Source organism: Carassius carassius, chromosome 5 (assembly GCF_963082965.1).
Source record: "Carassius carassius chromosome 5, fCarCar2.1, whole genome shotgun sequence".
NCBI lineage: Eukaryota > Metazoa > Chordata > Actinopteri > Cypriniformes > Cyprinidae > Carassius > Carassius carassius.
Window position 1 is genome coordinate 22008577 of NC_081759.1, and position 17081 is coordinate 22025657.

At 37.7% G+C, this 17081-nt stretch overlaps 2 protein-coding genes across 3 annotated transcripts in view; one reads left to right on the top strand and one right to left on the bottom strand.

Moving 5' to 3' along the window:
• Positions 1 to 14338, bottom strand: part of LOC132141012 (SMC5-SMC6 complex localization factor protein 1-like) — a 244204-nt gene extending 229866 nt beyond the window's left edge. The window contains exon 1 of the mRNA XM_059550151.1: positions 14327 to 14338. The gene's annotated coding sequence lies outside the window, so the exon portion shown is untranslated. The remainder of the gene's footprint in view (positions 1 to 14326) is intronic.
• Positions 1 to 17081, top strand: part of fam172a (family with sequence similarity 172 member A) — a 170259-nt gene that overhangs the window by 62492 nt on the left and 90686 nt on the right. For both annotated transcript variants that reach the window (XM_059550153.1, XM_059550154.1), the window contains exon 7: positions 11329 to 11544. In XM_059550153.1, coding sequence (XP_059406136.1) covers positions 11329 to 11544 — 216 coding nt within the window. The remainder of the gene's footprint in view (positions 1 to 11328; positions 11545 to 17081) is intronic.

The following is a 17081-nucleotide window of genomic DNA, read 5'->3' on the forward strand; positions in this document are numbered from 1 at the left end:
GACTGACCTCTGTGTTTTTGAACCTGCTAACTGTCTTTAGAGGCTTGATCTGCCGTCTGGAGAGAAAGGTATCGCTTTGCTTTATCCTTTCTCTCAGAAGACCAGAGACAAGAAGATAACAATCATATCTGCCACTACTGATTCCTCACGTCTCTGTCAGCTGCGTGTGTGTGATGGGGGGCTTCTGAGACCGCTGGCAATCCTCCACTCTCCACCCTATTTTGTGTCTATATGGCAGAAACATCTTGTAGTTTTCTTTTTTTTTTCTCATTCTTTTTCTCTCTCTTGTTTCTCTCTCTCTCTCTCTCCCCGCAGCCTTCCCTTTCAGAATCAGTTCCCCATCTTCATTTGCAGGCAGCTGACAGCTTCTTTCACTTTTCTTTGTCATTTCCCCTTTTCTTCTCCCTCTTTTTTTTTTTTGCTTCTTTTCTCGCCCTTCGTCCTTCTCCATCTGCTAAGCTTTTGTTTGCTCCGGCCCTCTCTCATCCCAACTTGATAATGAGGAATGTGGTGTGACCCTGACCTCCGTTGGTCTGGCGATGACCTTCGACCTCCACATGTTCTACTCTGTCCTCTTTTTGACAGTTTGATTAATTACCCAGTGTTATGATTTATGAGTAAGCAATATGTAAAAAACCAAAAAAGCCAACAGGTGAAGTTCAAAAAGTTTCTTTAGGTTCTTTAATGATATTTTTTATCTTTTGTGCCATCGTTGGATTCATGTTTATGGGAAAGGGGGTGTGCTCACTGCTCATGCAGTCAGTTGTGAAGTGTATTTGCATTTATCATACAGCCAAAAGTTTGTTTGAAATGCTTTGCTCCAAAACCTATTGATCTGCATAGTTTTCTACATAGGCTGTTGACTTTTAAGATATCCTATCCCTAGGATATTTTAAAGTATCCTAACTAAAATGAAAGTAGGGGATTTGGAGTGCTCTTTTTAGACGACAACAACACCACATGCAACACAAATAGTGTTTCACATGTGGAACACAAGGGAGAGTTTGTTGTTGGCATGTTAGCATATATATATATTATATATATATATATAATTGACCAAAAGTGACAATCAAGACCTTTAGAATATTACAAAAAGATTTCTATTTCAAATAAATGGTATTCTTTTGGGTTTTTTATTCATCACATAAGCAGTGCAAATGTTTTCAACATTATAAGAAGGAATATTTAAGCACCAAATCTGCATTTAACAATGATTTTTAAGGATCATGCAATGCTACCGACATGGAGTAATGGTTGCATTAAATCCAGGTTTTCCAAGTAAAGAATACATTATAATTTAAAATATATTTTAATAAAAAAAAAAGACGTTTTTAATTTGCAGTAATATGTTCATAATAACTGTTCATTTGCAAATACCCTAGACTTAAATCTAGACCCTAAATCTTACTGACTACAAACTTTTGGACAATAATGTTCAATATATGTATACAAATAATAAAATACACATTATTTTACCCAGTATGAACATTATTGTCCAAAAGTTTGGATATATACTTGCTTCGTACACAATTACTTGCAATACATTAAGAGACTTCCTTCATTGCAAAGGATACATAGACGGCCACCTTAAAAGTTGACTTTCATATAATGCAGCATGGTTTTTGGTACAGCTTTTGTGTAGGAGAATCTATGGTGCTTTAAAATGCAGCCTCTGTAGGGAGCTCAGCTAGTTTTAGGAACTAGCATTTCCTTTCGATGATAATACATAGATATGGAAATCTTTCTTGTTTAAAGGTGAAATCCTTCAACTTCACATGGGAAGTAATATTTCACTGTAATATATTCTCATTTAATCCAATGATCAGTGTCACCTTGGAGACCACCAGTATGTATTTTAGCTCTCCTTCTCCAAGGCCACAATAACAAAGTAGAGGTCAAGGGATTCCACTTTAACCCTTGACCTCAGGGGGTGGCCACAGTCAGTGGTGGTCAGTAAGATTAATACCCTGTAGGACACTCATTATTCATACTCAGCCAGAGATAGATTACACAGGAATATGAAGTTTGAGAACGCTGTTCCACTCAAGAGGCCTTTAGCCTCTGTTCAGTCGCTAAATGTCTAGCGCTAATGCTCTTTTTATGGCCTCAATGTGGCCTGCAGTGTTGGACATTGTTAAAATCAGCATAGACTCAAGTTAGTTTGGTCCAATGGCGTTTGATTATGAGCGTGTTTATTCGGACAGTAAACAGGACAGTGTCTCTTAAGATCCTGATTATACATCTACAAAACGAAACTGTACTTTCATTTTTATTTTTACTTTTTTACTGTAATTTATTACTTTAAAAACTATATTTTATTTTATTTTGCATTGCATTTTTTGGTGTGCTTTGTGTCTTTTTTTTATTTGGTCTTTGTTTTTAAAGGCTGAACTGAAAAAATAGCCTCAACAAGTTTCTACATGCAAACCAAAAGCTACCTTAGCTTTTATGCTGTGTGACTTTTAATGTATGCATGTTTAATATTGCTGTCGCACATCTGTGCATATGTTGGCAGCCTTGAAATAAACCACTAATCACAGTACCTGTCATACCTGTCAAAGCAAACACCCTTTCCATCTCACCCTTATGGAATAGAGTCACACTGTCTCCTCCTTTTCAGCGTAGGATAATTTATATATGGAAGAGTCAGAAATATCATGGGGCAGCTATCACTGATCTATACCACCCATCTCCCTCATTAAAAATGTACGTCTGTGCAGGGGGGAAACAATATACAGTAGAAATATAAATCATGAAGCTAAAGGCATGTCCACTGTATCGCTCAATTATTCATATTCCTCCACCCCCACACAATAAACACACCTCTGGACCTCAGTAGTGCCACACCTGCTACATGTTGAACTGGATCCAACGGATGGTATCATATATGTATGCATTAATTTGGCAACACTTTGTGTTACATGCATACTGGCCATTTATTAATATTTATAAAGCACATATTAATGCCTTATTCTGCATAACCATATTTTACTTCCTACACCATACTTAGACTTAACAACTAACTTATAATTATTGATAAGCAACAAATTAGTAGTTTGAGGGAAAACTATTAATTAATAGTGAATATGTGTTCCCTATTCTAAAGTGTTACCATTCATGTTTTTATTTGGATTATATATATATATATATATATATATGCATGCATATATAATAATTTGTGTTCCTGATGTGTTTTTATATTTTATAGTAAGAATGCAATTTACAACCCATTTTACTTTAAGGATTTATTTAGAAGTCATAAAGTATAGTCAAACAAATGAAAACAGGAGCTTAACTTAATCCATGATTATGTATTTATGTATTAATGTTATTTATGTATTTTTCATAAAAATATTTGTATTGTATTTTATTTAGAGATTTATAGAAGCTTTATAGTAAGTAGGTTTTAGGACAACTTTGAAAGGTTTTGATATATATATATATATATATATATATATATATATATATCTATCAGTGCTGGGCAATGAGTAAATGTTTTATCATGATTAATCATATTTTGCACAAAATTCAATACTGCATTCAAAAGTAGTTTATTGTTTATTGTGCACTTTTTTCATTTAAAAGTACTGATATATGAACAAAAGTGCAATAACATTTGATTTTCAAACATTTAATAACAACAAACAAACAAGGTGCTTTTTTTTTACAGCAGTCTTCCTTTCAGTATTCCAGTTTGACTCCTAACCCTTAGGTTGTGGGTTCAAGTCTCGGGCCGGCAATACCATGACTTAGGTGCCCTTGAGCAAGGCACCGAACCCCCAACTGCTCCCCAGGCGCCGCGGCATAAATGGCTGCCCTGTGCTCCGGGTGTCTGTTCACAGTGTGTGTGTTCACTGCTGTGTGTGTGCACTTTGAATGGGTTAAATGCAGAACACAAATTCTGAGTATGGGTCATCATACTTGGCCACATGTCATGTCACTTTCACTTTACATAGTAACAGTTAAAATATTTCTTGTAAATCACAACTTATAACATTAATGTAATCAAATTAAATATAAAACAAGCTATTTGTCACTGCCAGGACAATAATGTTTTTATAGAAAATATTTTATAGTTTGTTAGAGTCCAGAGCCTTCATCATAACATTATAACAGGCACCTTAGAGATGGCGGGTCCTAACACAGTGGAGTGTGGCTAGGGACAACACTTGATTGGCGTGTGCGGGCGGGTAGAGACTCGTGTGTGTGTGTGTGTTTGTTGGATGTGGGAGAATAAGGATGTATTCGCTCTGAACCGTGCCAGCATGCATTTGACCCCCAAAGCCCGGTTTGTTTGACTAGTGTAATCGTTCCGTGTCATTCTCAGGCGTGGTCATTTAGTCGTCCCTGCCTCGGTTGGAAGAGTTTGGCCAGAGCGTGGTTCAGTTATAGATCAGTGTGTGTGAGCGCTAACCACGCCGGAGCGTGCAGCATGATTGCATGAACATTTTGAGCAGCAAGAGTAGTAGATGTGTAAAGCAATATGTTGTGAGATAGGGCCGTGTGTTACCGCACCCCAAACGACTCAAAATAATAAGCTACAAAGTTAACAAAATGGAGCAGTCCACTGTGCAGAGCAGGCACTTCTCTACAGTCTTTATGTGCTACCGGAAACTTCCTACTTCCCACTTATGAAGTTGTGAGTCATGTTGCATTCTTTTCTGTTAAAAAATAACAGTGGACAGTGGTTTGGGAATGCTGATGCTTTGCCTACAAAATTTGATCAGGAGCATTCATGTGGGTGCTGCTGCAGTCTAGGGCCTCCCCAAATGCTCTCATTGGTTGATACACGTGATAACACTCATCCCAAGCCAGGACTGATCAATATCCCACCCCTGCTGTAACCCATGGCTTGTCTGTGTGTTAGGGTTGTGCCGATAGACAATAGTATCGTGTATCAATGATAGTAGGAGATATCAACGATAGCAGATGTCTCTGTCGATAGTCAAGATGATATTAGGCTTATTCTCCTATAAATGTATTAAATTATAATAATAATAATAATTTTTTTTTTGGGCGGCCTTTTTTAATTCGGTTATCCAACTGCCCATTTATTTCACTTCAGCACCGCATTTCACACACACACACACACACACACACACACACACACACACACACACACACACACACACACAGCATGCGCGCTCGCAAATGAGGATTAGAGCCTGTAGCTGGTGAATGAGGCTTCATCCACAAACAGATGTACATCATCTGCAGATATAAGGTATTTCATTGCACTTTAACAAGTAATCTGAACAGGCCTATATATGTGCAATATTTTAAACGAGCCCTTACTAACAGAGTTTAACGCCACAGTTATGTTAGAATGCATCTCATTCTTGTTTCTGTGGCTGATGCATCAGTTCAATTCAACTTTACTCCAAATACCCTATATGAACTTACCTGTTTTGAATACTTTATTTTTAATGTGTTCGTTTATGTCCAATATTAGTGTTAAACTGTTGGATGTCAGTATTGTAGGTATTTACTATTTAGTTTGTTTGTAGGTCAGCATTGTTTCTAAATGTGTTTCCCTTCTGCCAAAGTCACTTCCTTCTGAGCAATTGACACGTTGCCCTCCTGTAAAAAGTTGACAAATGATTTCTGTAACATTTACTTACACAATCGATAGCTCTGACAAATTCCACCTGCACCATGATTAATGCTACACCACCCCTGCTTGCCATCTTTCTCTCCCTCCCTCACTCACTGTTTTCGTTTAGTCTCTCTCTCTTTCCCCTCTTTCTTTCCCTGTCTCTCTTGCCCTCAAGGGGTTGCACAGCTCACTGAAAGCAGATGTGTGTGTTTGTATATGTGTGTGCGGGTGTGTCTTCGATCATGAGCGAGGTTTCCCAACATCTCTTTGATAAAGCCAAAGCCCCGAGCTGTAACTACAGTGTTGTAAACAGCGGGACAGCTTAATCACAGCCATGCGTCTCAGTCAGCTGTGCCGCTCAAAGCCTGGCTTATGTCTTTCCTCTTCCCCACTTGCAGACGCAGTAATTTACTGTATGGAAGATTCGGATGGAGATTTAAAATCACCTAAGATCTTATGCTTCACAGTCATTTAATGGACATTTACGAGGCCCTGAAAGTCCATCCAAATAATGTAACACATGCAGACGTACTGTAGGTCTTTCCTTATTCCTGCTGTGTACCGATGGGAGGTATGCACACGAGTCATTTTATATAATATGTGAATTAAATTGAACGCATGAACAATTCTTTATTTTATTTGATTATTTCTCTTTGTGTTTAAAACTAGAGGTCCTTATTAAAATATATTAGTAAAAAATGTAACAAATCTGAAATAAGTTAAAAAGCTAGCCATAAAACTATATGACTAATATTAAGAAATGGAATGCACAAGATATAGGTGATTGGATTTTATTTTTTTTAATGATTATATCATAGTTGGATATTTTGTTGCTATTTATCATATTTGGATATTCTCTTCTTCTTCTTCTTCTTCTCATTTTAATTCTCATTCTTATTTATAAGTGGAATTATTTATCATTAATGGATTTTTAGTTCCCACAGTTTTTACATTAAATTTACCATTAATAACTAACAGTTTAGCAAATATAAAAATTAATATCCATTTTTTTCATACTGTACATTGTAATGTCATGATATAAATGTGTGTGTGTGTGTGTGTGTATGTACTGTATGTATATATATATATATATATATATATATATATATATATATATATATATATATATATTAAATATCACATGTAAAAATGATCAGCTTTTTTGCATTGCTGGAAATTTAATACCAATTTAATTCCCAAATAAGATAATTTTTTTTTTAAAGATACTTAATTCTTATCGGAAGTCAGTGCCAATATATGCATATCTTGTGATTAAACATCGGTTTCTGTATTAATATGACTAATGCATAATTGGTTTGCAATAGTAAATGACTGAACGCTTTAGTTAAGTCACACAGCACCCCTATACAAGTTCTTCCACAGCTCAACTTGTTTGGGGCACGTCCCATTTTGTAATCAAATAATGTAAAGATTGTCTTTGCTGTGCAAATATGTACTGCTCTATAAACAGTACAGCAAAATCTCAACCCACTGACAGTGTACGGTATATACCAGCTTTCTGCCCAGCTCTAGCGCTGAGTGTGTGCGTGTGTCGTCTCATCCAATCAGGACCGGGTATATTTGTATAGAGGAGCAAAAGGAACTGGGGGGGGGGGGGCTGTCTTAATCTCACAGAGAGACAAAAAGAGAGAGGAGGTTTGTGTGTGGTATCTCGCAGAAAAGGATAATGGCCTCTTGCACGGTAGAAAAGAAGCCCATGTAGCGTCGCTGACAGACAAGGTCACCCAGAACTGTGGGGCGGGGAGTAGAGGTGGCCTTGAAAGGCAGGCCTCAATCTCAGCCTCACAGGGCTCGGGTTTATAATACTGTATCCTGGATTTACATTCACCTAGAGGGGGCACACCACACCGACCTGTAATGAAAGACTGTAATACGGACCCGCGCTAGTGCCGCTCACCGCAGTATGTGGGAGGGAGGTCAGTCGGTTTGTCTCGTGTGTTGCTGCGATTCTGTATTCGTAAGGGTTATGCAAATGTTATTATTGTTATTACATTTGCTCGATATGCTTAAGGGTGTAATTTTTTTGTTTTTATAATCAAATCTTTTTTTCAATTCGCATCTCTGTTTGAGTTTTTTTGTGTGTGTGTAAATATGTGCCGACCCTCCTCAGATCATCTGTTCCCTCCGCCAATCATCACGCGGCATCCTTGATGCCTCTTACTGTCCGATTGGCTCAGCTCCTCAGCCGGGGGCATTTCCACAGTCGGCAGCCAATCAGAGAACAGGACGCGCAGACACAGGGGGCCAGGCCAAGGCCATGCTGTAATGGAGAGTCTCTGCGTCGCTTTTAACACCACCTTCCGCTTTGATCGCACACGCACACATTTTTACCACGTTAACATGCTCTCGTTGTAGGACATAAAAACGTGTTAGTGTGCCGGGTTATACGTTGACTCCATATAGCCCATACTATGTGGCGTTTTTATCTCACACAGGCACAAACACGTACACTCCTGACTGCTATCAAGCGTGCTTTGTATCCGTCAAGTGTTGTTCTCACCGCTGGGCCAAAAGCAATCCACGCTTTAGTTCATCAGAGACCGAAAAGAGAGACACACTCACTTCAAAGCCAAACAAAGGGCAGCAAATAGATAAAACACTGGGCTGTCCGTCAGAGGTGTAGGATTATTAGCGACATCTCATTTCAGCCAAAATAGAGTTTATTTGAGAAGGGGTGATTTGGGGGACACGGCATCATTGCTGTACTTATCAATTACACATCTAACCGGATCAAAACGGACAGTCTGATTTTGTGTTTGTAGCAGTAAATGTGCAAATACGCCATGGCAGAAGGTTTTCATGGTGATGGATCTTTTGTAGTGTTTGTCTGGCAGCGTAGAAATGCTCTCGGTTCTTTAATCTCAAACTCTATGCATTCCCTCACCCCATCTTAAACCGGGTTCTTAAAAGGTGAGTTGTTTTGTCATATAATTAAAACAGCACTGACACACACACACACACACACAGAGAAATAAAACCCGCAGTATTTTCCAGAATGTCACAGCGGTGTCAGTCACGGCTCAGTGAGATCAAGTCATTATTGTGTTATGTGCAAGAAGTCGGCCGGTTTGAGACAGCCAGACAAAAGAGCACTAAAGAGGCAGTCCAGTGGTGGGTTATGGGGGTCTGAGCTCCAGTGTGGGGCTATGGTGACCTGCGCTGACCGCTGGCCCAGGGGCCAGGCCCTGTCGCCGCTAGCCCCTCGAGGAGGTGCCTGCCAGGGCAGGAGGGCATGGGAAGAGTCCGGGATACGGCAAATGCGTCGTAACCGAGAGAGAGAGAGTCTTTCAGATAATAGGACAACATTGCGACGTTTGAATGCTGAATATGAAAACAGAGAAACCTGGTCATGAGTGCTTTATTTTTGTCAGTACTTACTGGAACCATTAGACTATAAATTATCCCGTTGTATTAATATTTTTATATATAAATATCATCATTTTTGATTATTTGATATGAAATGTTTTATTTTTTATTGCAATTATGGAGACAATGTTCTTTCACTATGGACATTCCACTTATTTATAATATAATAATAACAGTAACGATCATCATCTACTTATCATTAATTATTTTTAATTTTCTCTTCCGTTTTTTTAAATAAATTTAACTTGAGTTGTGCAATGTACAGACCCGATTCAAACTTTTAGATTGTTTTTTTTTCTTTCATTATTATTATGAGCTTTATACTTTTGAAAAATGTGAAAAACTGTCTAAGCACTTTGATTTGCTTGTCAACTACTATTGTTTGAATTTTTGACCACCATTTAGATTCCCTAATGACTGTGAAGAATACTGAAATTACAATATGTTGCTTTAAAGAAGTTTTATTGATCTGGTAAATATGATACCAGTTGTATTGCATGAAGTTCAAAACTAAGCTCAGTTTAGTCCATTTATGCAAATGATTCCATAACCCCTGCTTTCAAGACATTATTATAGCAAAACAAAAGATAAGATTTTGCAACAGAGTTTGTTGGTTTTAATCAAACGCCTCGGTCATTTATCCAATCCTGCCACCAGTGGGCAGTGACACCGAGCTCCACTCAGCCTCTCTCACCACACAGTTTAACCACAACACCACAGTAACATCACTTATGTGACACCAGCCTGCCAGACAGGAACAACTAACTACAAATTTCAACCCCACGTCTGGTCAGTTTAGACTAACTCAGATAAACACCTCCTCTACTTGTACACACCACAGGCTGTCTGACTGGATTTCAAAGAACATGACATTTATTTAATCAGAAACTGACTCCGTGTTCAACAGAAATGGATTACATTTGATACAGTTTTATAATTTAATGAGCGCATTGATTTTGTGCTAAATGTTTAATATGCATGCATTTTAAATGAACTGTAAATGAAATTCAGATTTTAAAATTTATTTAAAACTGTAAATGAGCACAATAATCTTGTGAGTGTTTTTAGTTCTTATTAGTTTTATTAGTAAAATGCTGGTGTGAGCTTATTTGTATTGATTAGACGTGAAAATGCTTGCTTTGCAGTCCATCATGTGAAATAATTGTAATTGTTTGCTATTGACAGAAGCTTAATTTTTAATTAGCTGTTTTTGAAAATGACTCCTTTGTCTCTATGTTGCTGCAGCTCTGCAAATTGTTTGACGCTTGTATATTGGTGTAAAAAAAAAAAAAAAAATTGTCATATGTAGAAAGCTTGTTTTATTGCTTCAGAATTGTTGATTAGATACCTTTTAATATGAATGTTTTGTGATTAAATGCTATTTATTTTTTAGCACAGTTTGGTTTTTAGATCACTGAAATTCTACTTTTAAATAATTTAATTTAATTTAAAAAGTTATTTATTTTAAATAGTAATTATTATTTAAATGTAGTTTAATTTTTCCCCCCTTCTTATTTTCCCTGAAGCTAGATTTGTAAGCACTGGTCGTATTTTTAGAATATGCAGGGATCAGAATTGACTTTGAGCCTTCTGAGAAAAACTTTGATTTGCTGATTTTCTTCTGCGGGAGTTTGGCTGTGTATTGTGCATTTATTTAGAGCTGGGCAGCAGAATAATATCTGATTGCTCTCCAAAAAGACCACTGAGACACTGATGCCATTAAGCATTAAAGGCTTTAAATGTGTTTCTTTGTTATTGTTATGTATTGTTTTAATCAATTTGTTTATCATTTTATAATTTGTTTGCTTTTTGCCTCATCTTTTTTGGTTTTATATGATTAAAAACTACAGCAAACGTGTTTTTTATATTCAATTTTACAGTTTAATTATTTTTTGATGAATTAAAATCAGACATGCATCCAAAATATTACAATTTTGACTTGAAAAAAAAAAAACATAAAATAATATGTACAGTTTAAAATATAACAAAACTCATCATGTAAGCCTGAATCTTCCACAATGAATTCGGAATGCTTGATTTCCTCAGTAGCAGTATTTCTCTTGAATGTCAGCGCGCTAACCGAAGCTGAAGCTGAATTTGTGCGCACATGAAAGCAACACTGACCTCCGTTCGCATGGAGAGCCGCTCTAATCCCTCTCCCAACAGTTCACTCCTCTACTGCACGCCGCACAATGCTGTGACTCACAGCGCTGGCATACATGACTCTCCCCGGACACCTTGCTTTATTATGAAGGGCCCGTTTGTTTTGGCAACTCAAGTACAATCAGAAAGAGCATTGGAGCCTGTTTATTTGTTTATTCGTTTGTATGTGTTTTGTCTCTCAGGAGGGCTACGGGGTGATTGTGCTGAACCCCAACGAGAACTCTCTGGAGGTGGAGAAGGTTCCGGATCCAGCCAAGAAACCGTCCCCGGATGCCTCTGATGAGCCGGCTGAAAAGAGAGAGAGGAAGGAAGAGCGGGAGAACAAGAAAAAGAAGGACTTCTATGAGAAGTATCGCAACCCACAGAAGGAACGAGAGATGGAGCACATCCCGATACGAGTGAGTGGCCGAGGGAGGATGATGGGTAGGAGAGAGAGAAAAGAATATGGGGTGAAATTGAGGGTGAGAGGGGGTTTTAGGCAGCTGAGTGAGTGGGCCACACATGTGTGGTCAGGAGGCTGTGGAGAGTTTGGACACCATCCAGATTTTTCATCTCGCTTGATAAGCACAGTTTTTATTCGTTGCTGCACTCAGCTTGTCCCTTCTTTCTTTCTTTCTTTCTTTCTTTCTTTCTTTCTCAACATTAATTACGGCACAAATATGAACCATTAGGGGGAGGGACATTTTAAAATCTAGAGAACATCTGATTGGACAAAAATCTATGCAGTGCTGTATGAGTCATCAATAAATTTGCTCATTTTTCCAGTAGAGAAACAGTAAATTTCAAATGCAAATATCTGCTAAATATTAATTTGGTTAACCTTTTAAGTCTTGATGAAACATAAGTAGTGACAAATCTTTTTTTAAATCCATGTTTATATACAGTAGATTTTGAGATGTGTCCGTTGCTCTCAAAAAAGGAGGCTAGGATTTAAGTGGATTTAATGATTTGAAAATCCTGGTATAGGTCAGCAAGTATGTTATTGCCACAGGAAGACATTTTAATTAAAAACGATGAAGTCCTAAAAATGCTTAGATGATTCATTCGCAATAAGATCATTGACATGCATTCAGAAAATAGATAGCATGAATTTTAATTTCATGTTGACTTTAAGAGTACAAAGCATACAAATGATCTTAAAGCTAACAGAAATCGAATAGGATCTTTAACAGACAGCTTAGACTAGTCAAATTGTATTTATTTATTTTTATTATTACAATATTTACAGATTATACAATGCACAGTCTCTTAAACACACATTTTTGTGTGTACATTATGCGCACCATGCTCAAATAATGCATTCTAAATAAAATAAAATATGAATAATTTCTAATGCAAAACCATAAGGCAACCGGATGAAACAAGGAAGCATCAATTGGAAATACATAAAATCTGTCTCCCGAAAGTTAGCGCTTTGTCTTATCACCATTTGACGGCCACGTCACATATCGTCACACTCCTTATGCTGTCATTTACCGTCGTTGACTCAGTAGCGGTGTGTGAGCTGTCAACACACTTCTGAGAGTACCTTCACACTCACACACACACAAAGCACACTGAGGTATAATTATCTGCACTATTAGCATCAAGTCAGCTTTAAACCCCACATACCTCTCACTTCCCCTGTTTTTGTAAACAAATTCTCTTAATTACCCTCTTTTTATCGCCGTAAACTAACTCTGACACCTATCCTTCCTTAATAAATTCTCATTGAGGACAGAATTCTGCGGTGTTGCCCAGATGAAGTTGTTTTTTAACACGCACACAAACGCTCAGTAAGAGAAAAAAAAATCTATGAAATAGCCATCAGTGAGTGTGAATCTGAGATTTCAACACCTCGTCCGTTTCTGAGGCGTTTCATCAGTGTTGGTGTGGTGAATGGAGGAAGTTGCTCTCCAGGCTGCTGTGTATAATGGAAAAAAACTCACTGTCAATATCTTTAAGAGCCTGGCACTGCTGACATCTTCATGCGCGCATACAGCAGCGTGTGTTTATGAGTAAGAGATCGAGAAGGAGTGTGGGTATGTGTCTGAGAAGAGCCGCATCACCCTGAAGAGATGGAAGGGAAGAAACCATATTAATATCTTAATAAATATTTCAGCTGGGATGCATATAATGAGACGACTCGGCATCTCTCGCTCTCCTCCTTTACTTTTGGCACATTGCAAGTCTATTGGTATGAGATTGTTAGTCCTGTTCTGCCGGATGGCCTTGAAGTATTCTGCACTCTTTCCACTTTTCCGCATTATGCAGCTTCAGAGCGCGCTGCAGTGGCACAAGGACGTGCGCTGATGACTGTGTGTCTCTGACTTATACTGTATGTGTGCTTGTGAAATCCTGTAGGGAGCATTGCCAAGTGGAAATTCACGCAAAGTGGTAAAGTCGTTTTGTTTTGAACCACTGCAGGAAAATATTAAAGAGACTGCTGAGATGTTTTCAAGCTTTCGTTTATGTGTGCTGTTGGCTTGTTTAGTTTGTATATAACTACTATCCCGCAGCACATTGTCAGTGGCTGAAATGTAATGATTCAGCACTCTGATTTAATTTGCGTTGTATACTTTGAGATCCTCTATGTTTGTTAATGGTTCATGTGTACTGGTACTTAAGTGATTATAGTTGCATAAAAACATACTGTGGAAAGACTTTCATAGCATTGGAAATAGATTCACAACATTTATAAACATTGCTATTAGTCTTGCAAATATATATTTTTTCCTCCCCCTTTCTAATCCCCTAACCCTAAATGTTAAACTTAGGTAGTCCCGAGACCTTTCTAGGCAAAGTGTGATTAAAAACTCAATGGTGGGCTCTTTAGAAATTGTCTAGCAATCAAACAAACCCCTAAAACCACTCAGAACACATTAGCCATCACATAGCAATGCTCTGGAAGGTGTTTAGCAAAGTGGTGGCAAGTTTTCATCAGCAAATTCTACACAAATTTTTGACAGGAAAAAAATAAATATAATATAATACAATACATATTAACAGATCATTGGTTAATTTTAATTTCAGTTATGCAGAAATGTAACTACACTTTTGTTTTAAAACTTAATGTTTTTTCCTAATGACAGCACAGACTCAATATTTTTTGGTAACACTTTCCAATAAAGCTGCATTAGTTAGTGTTAATTAATGCATTAGCATTAACAATACGCATTACATTTGTTAACACTTGTTAACATTAGATTGATAAATGCTTTAGAAGTGTAATGTAGTTATCTAATGTTAACAAATAGAACCTTATTGAAAAGTGTTAACCCACTTTTATTTATTTAAAAAAGTAACTTCAAAAAAGTCAAGCCAATAATTACTAAAAGAAAAAAAAGGTTGTTTATTTGTTTGATTGATTATGTTAATCTTTAGGTAGCCTTCATTTTTCTTAATTTTTTTATTATTATTATTTGTTAAATGTTTTTGTGCCCCCTGCAACTTAAAGTACCACCTGTTATGAATTACTGATCTATATTCATTGGTGTTCTTTCAGGAAGATACCATGTTCTGACAAACGCGTACAAAGACGTAGGCGTCATTCACACTCATTTACATATTTGTGTATAAAGACGCAGGGATCATACGCACCGATTTACATATTTGATAACCAGCACTGAAGTCCTCCATGACTTCATTTTAGCACACACATTATTTGGTAGTACGTAATATCATTGCATCCAATCAGATTGTACTGTACATTTCTGTATGAGTCTACTCTTTTTTTTTATTTTTATGAATTTGTAACCGCACTGATGTCCAGGTACATTAGCGTGTGTGTGTGTGTGTGTATTTGTGTGTGTTTTCTCCTCCTCTCCACCCATCCTCTCAGCTCCTAGAGTAGGAGGCGGGTCACAGCGAGTCCCATTCTCCCAAAGTTTTTAATCTTTTATAGTGGCATTGTACGTGACTGAACCTCCTCTCCTCCCCTTCTTGACTCCCCGTAGAGCACTAGACCACCTGCACGTCGCTCCAGCCGGGCCCTGCAGCTCTGGGCTTTGGTTTCGTTGAGTTGATTAATACACTTCCTTACCCCCATTAAGGAGCCCTTAACTGCCTTTAGCACTCTTACTTTTTAGCCCCCCTTCGGGCTGCGAGCCCCCATCTCAGCCTAATCTCTCCGCGATCTTACAGATCACAGCCCCAGCGGCCCACGTCTGCTGATGCCGAAGAAGAGGGGTGGACATGAGAACCGGGAAGCCGAAATAGTGGGGGTGGCATACAAAGTTTTTTTGGGAGTTCACTTTACTCTGAATTTGAGGCCTAATCCAGTTACCTATTTTCTGTCAGCCAAGCGGAGGAATAGCAAGAACAAAACCCACATTCAGAGCTTAAGAAGCTTCCAAAGATTTCATTCAGGCCTGAGCGGACCCGGCTTAGGGCCCCAGCCCCAAGGGGAAAAGAGCAAGTGGACAAAAAGCCCAGTGCGCTCAGCCTTTCTCTAAAGCACCACTTATTTTTGTAAATGACTAGAATCCTTCTCCTAACACTTTTTTTTTCTCACATTTCTTATTGTTGCTTTTTTTGTAAAACGGTTCGGGCGCGAGAGAAAGGGAGAGCACTTCGTCAAACATTCAGACGCAGCAGCTTGTGGGAGGTGTTTTTCTTTTCTTTTCTTGCTCTTTCCATCTCTCCGTTCATTTCCATTCATTTCTTAAGTGCCTGCAGAACTTTAAGTGTCAGATACTTATGGAGATGGCATGAGTTTATTGAAAGCTCGAGATTGCCATTGCTTTCATACATGTACACTATGACCTAACAAGAGAAAAATAAAACATCCATTGACACTAGGCCTCTGCTTTACCTTGTTTTGAAACACGCAGGTCTGCCTCTTTTTATATTAGCTGGTAAATAATGCTGAAAAATAAAAGGTAATGTTATGATAGAAATGTTCTGGGTTGATGAAATCTGGCACAGCACATTGAGCCTTACTCATGAAACACAAGCAGAACTGTGTAAATCATTCGTGGATCTATTCATGTAACAGTTTTACATGCACTTTATACAGAAATTTGTTCTGCTCATGTTTTTTGAATAAGGCCCATTGGGTTTCCATGAATTATAGCACACAAGTTTTCTTGCTTGCATATTTTATTTTGCTTCAGAATTTTTTTTTGTTTTTTAAGGAAGCACATGCCTGAAGTTAGTAATTAGCATATATGGACAAACTATTTTCATATAACAGTTTACAGCTTGGGTGTAATAATAAATAATGTATTTGTCAATTGCAATTTATTCCTGGGTTAGCAAAGCTGAATTTTCATTTTCAGAATGTAGTAATTATTGAATAGAAAGAAATTCCCTTGCTGAATTAAAGTATTAATTACTTTAATAATAATAATGATAATAATAATATAGGCAAAATAACAGTTTTGGATAGAAATATGTGTTCACACATAGTGAATGAGAGTTATTGTAATAAAAAAATAATAATAAAAAAACTTCTGTGACCAACTACTTTTTGTAGTAGTAGTAGTAGTGTGCAAAATAACTTTCCAAAGTCAATATTTAGCAAAAGAAAAAGAAGAAAAAGTTGTTGTAATGCTTTACCAATTTCTTGCATATGATTATGAATGCAAACATGTTGTATCGTCCCTATAATGTGCTCCAGAATCAGAAGTTGACACAGAGGGGGCACTGGTAGGACGTTAGTGTCGGTTCAAGGGGTTATAGCTGGTGTTCCTATTTTGTGTACCTCTACTGCGTCCTTTGTCTCCACAGGAACGACATCCATTATTTATCCCTCGTCTTCTCTCTCTCCTGTTCCCCCGGGGACGAGAGGAATCCATGCTTTGGAGATGTACTGTTTCCCAATGCCTAGCTCGTACATCCCTAACCTACATGTCTATTAGATATGGCCCAGAGACTGTCAAGAGACTTGTATTCTGGTTCGGGTTGTATCAGCCTTAGTCAGTGTTCCCATAGTTCAGGGACACTTCTGGAGGTC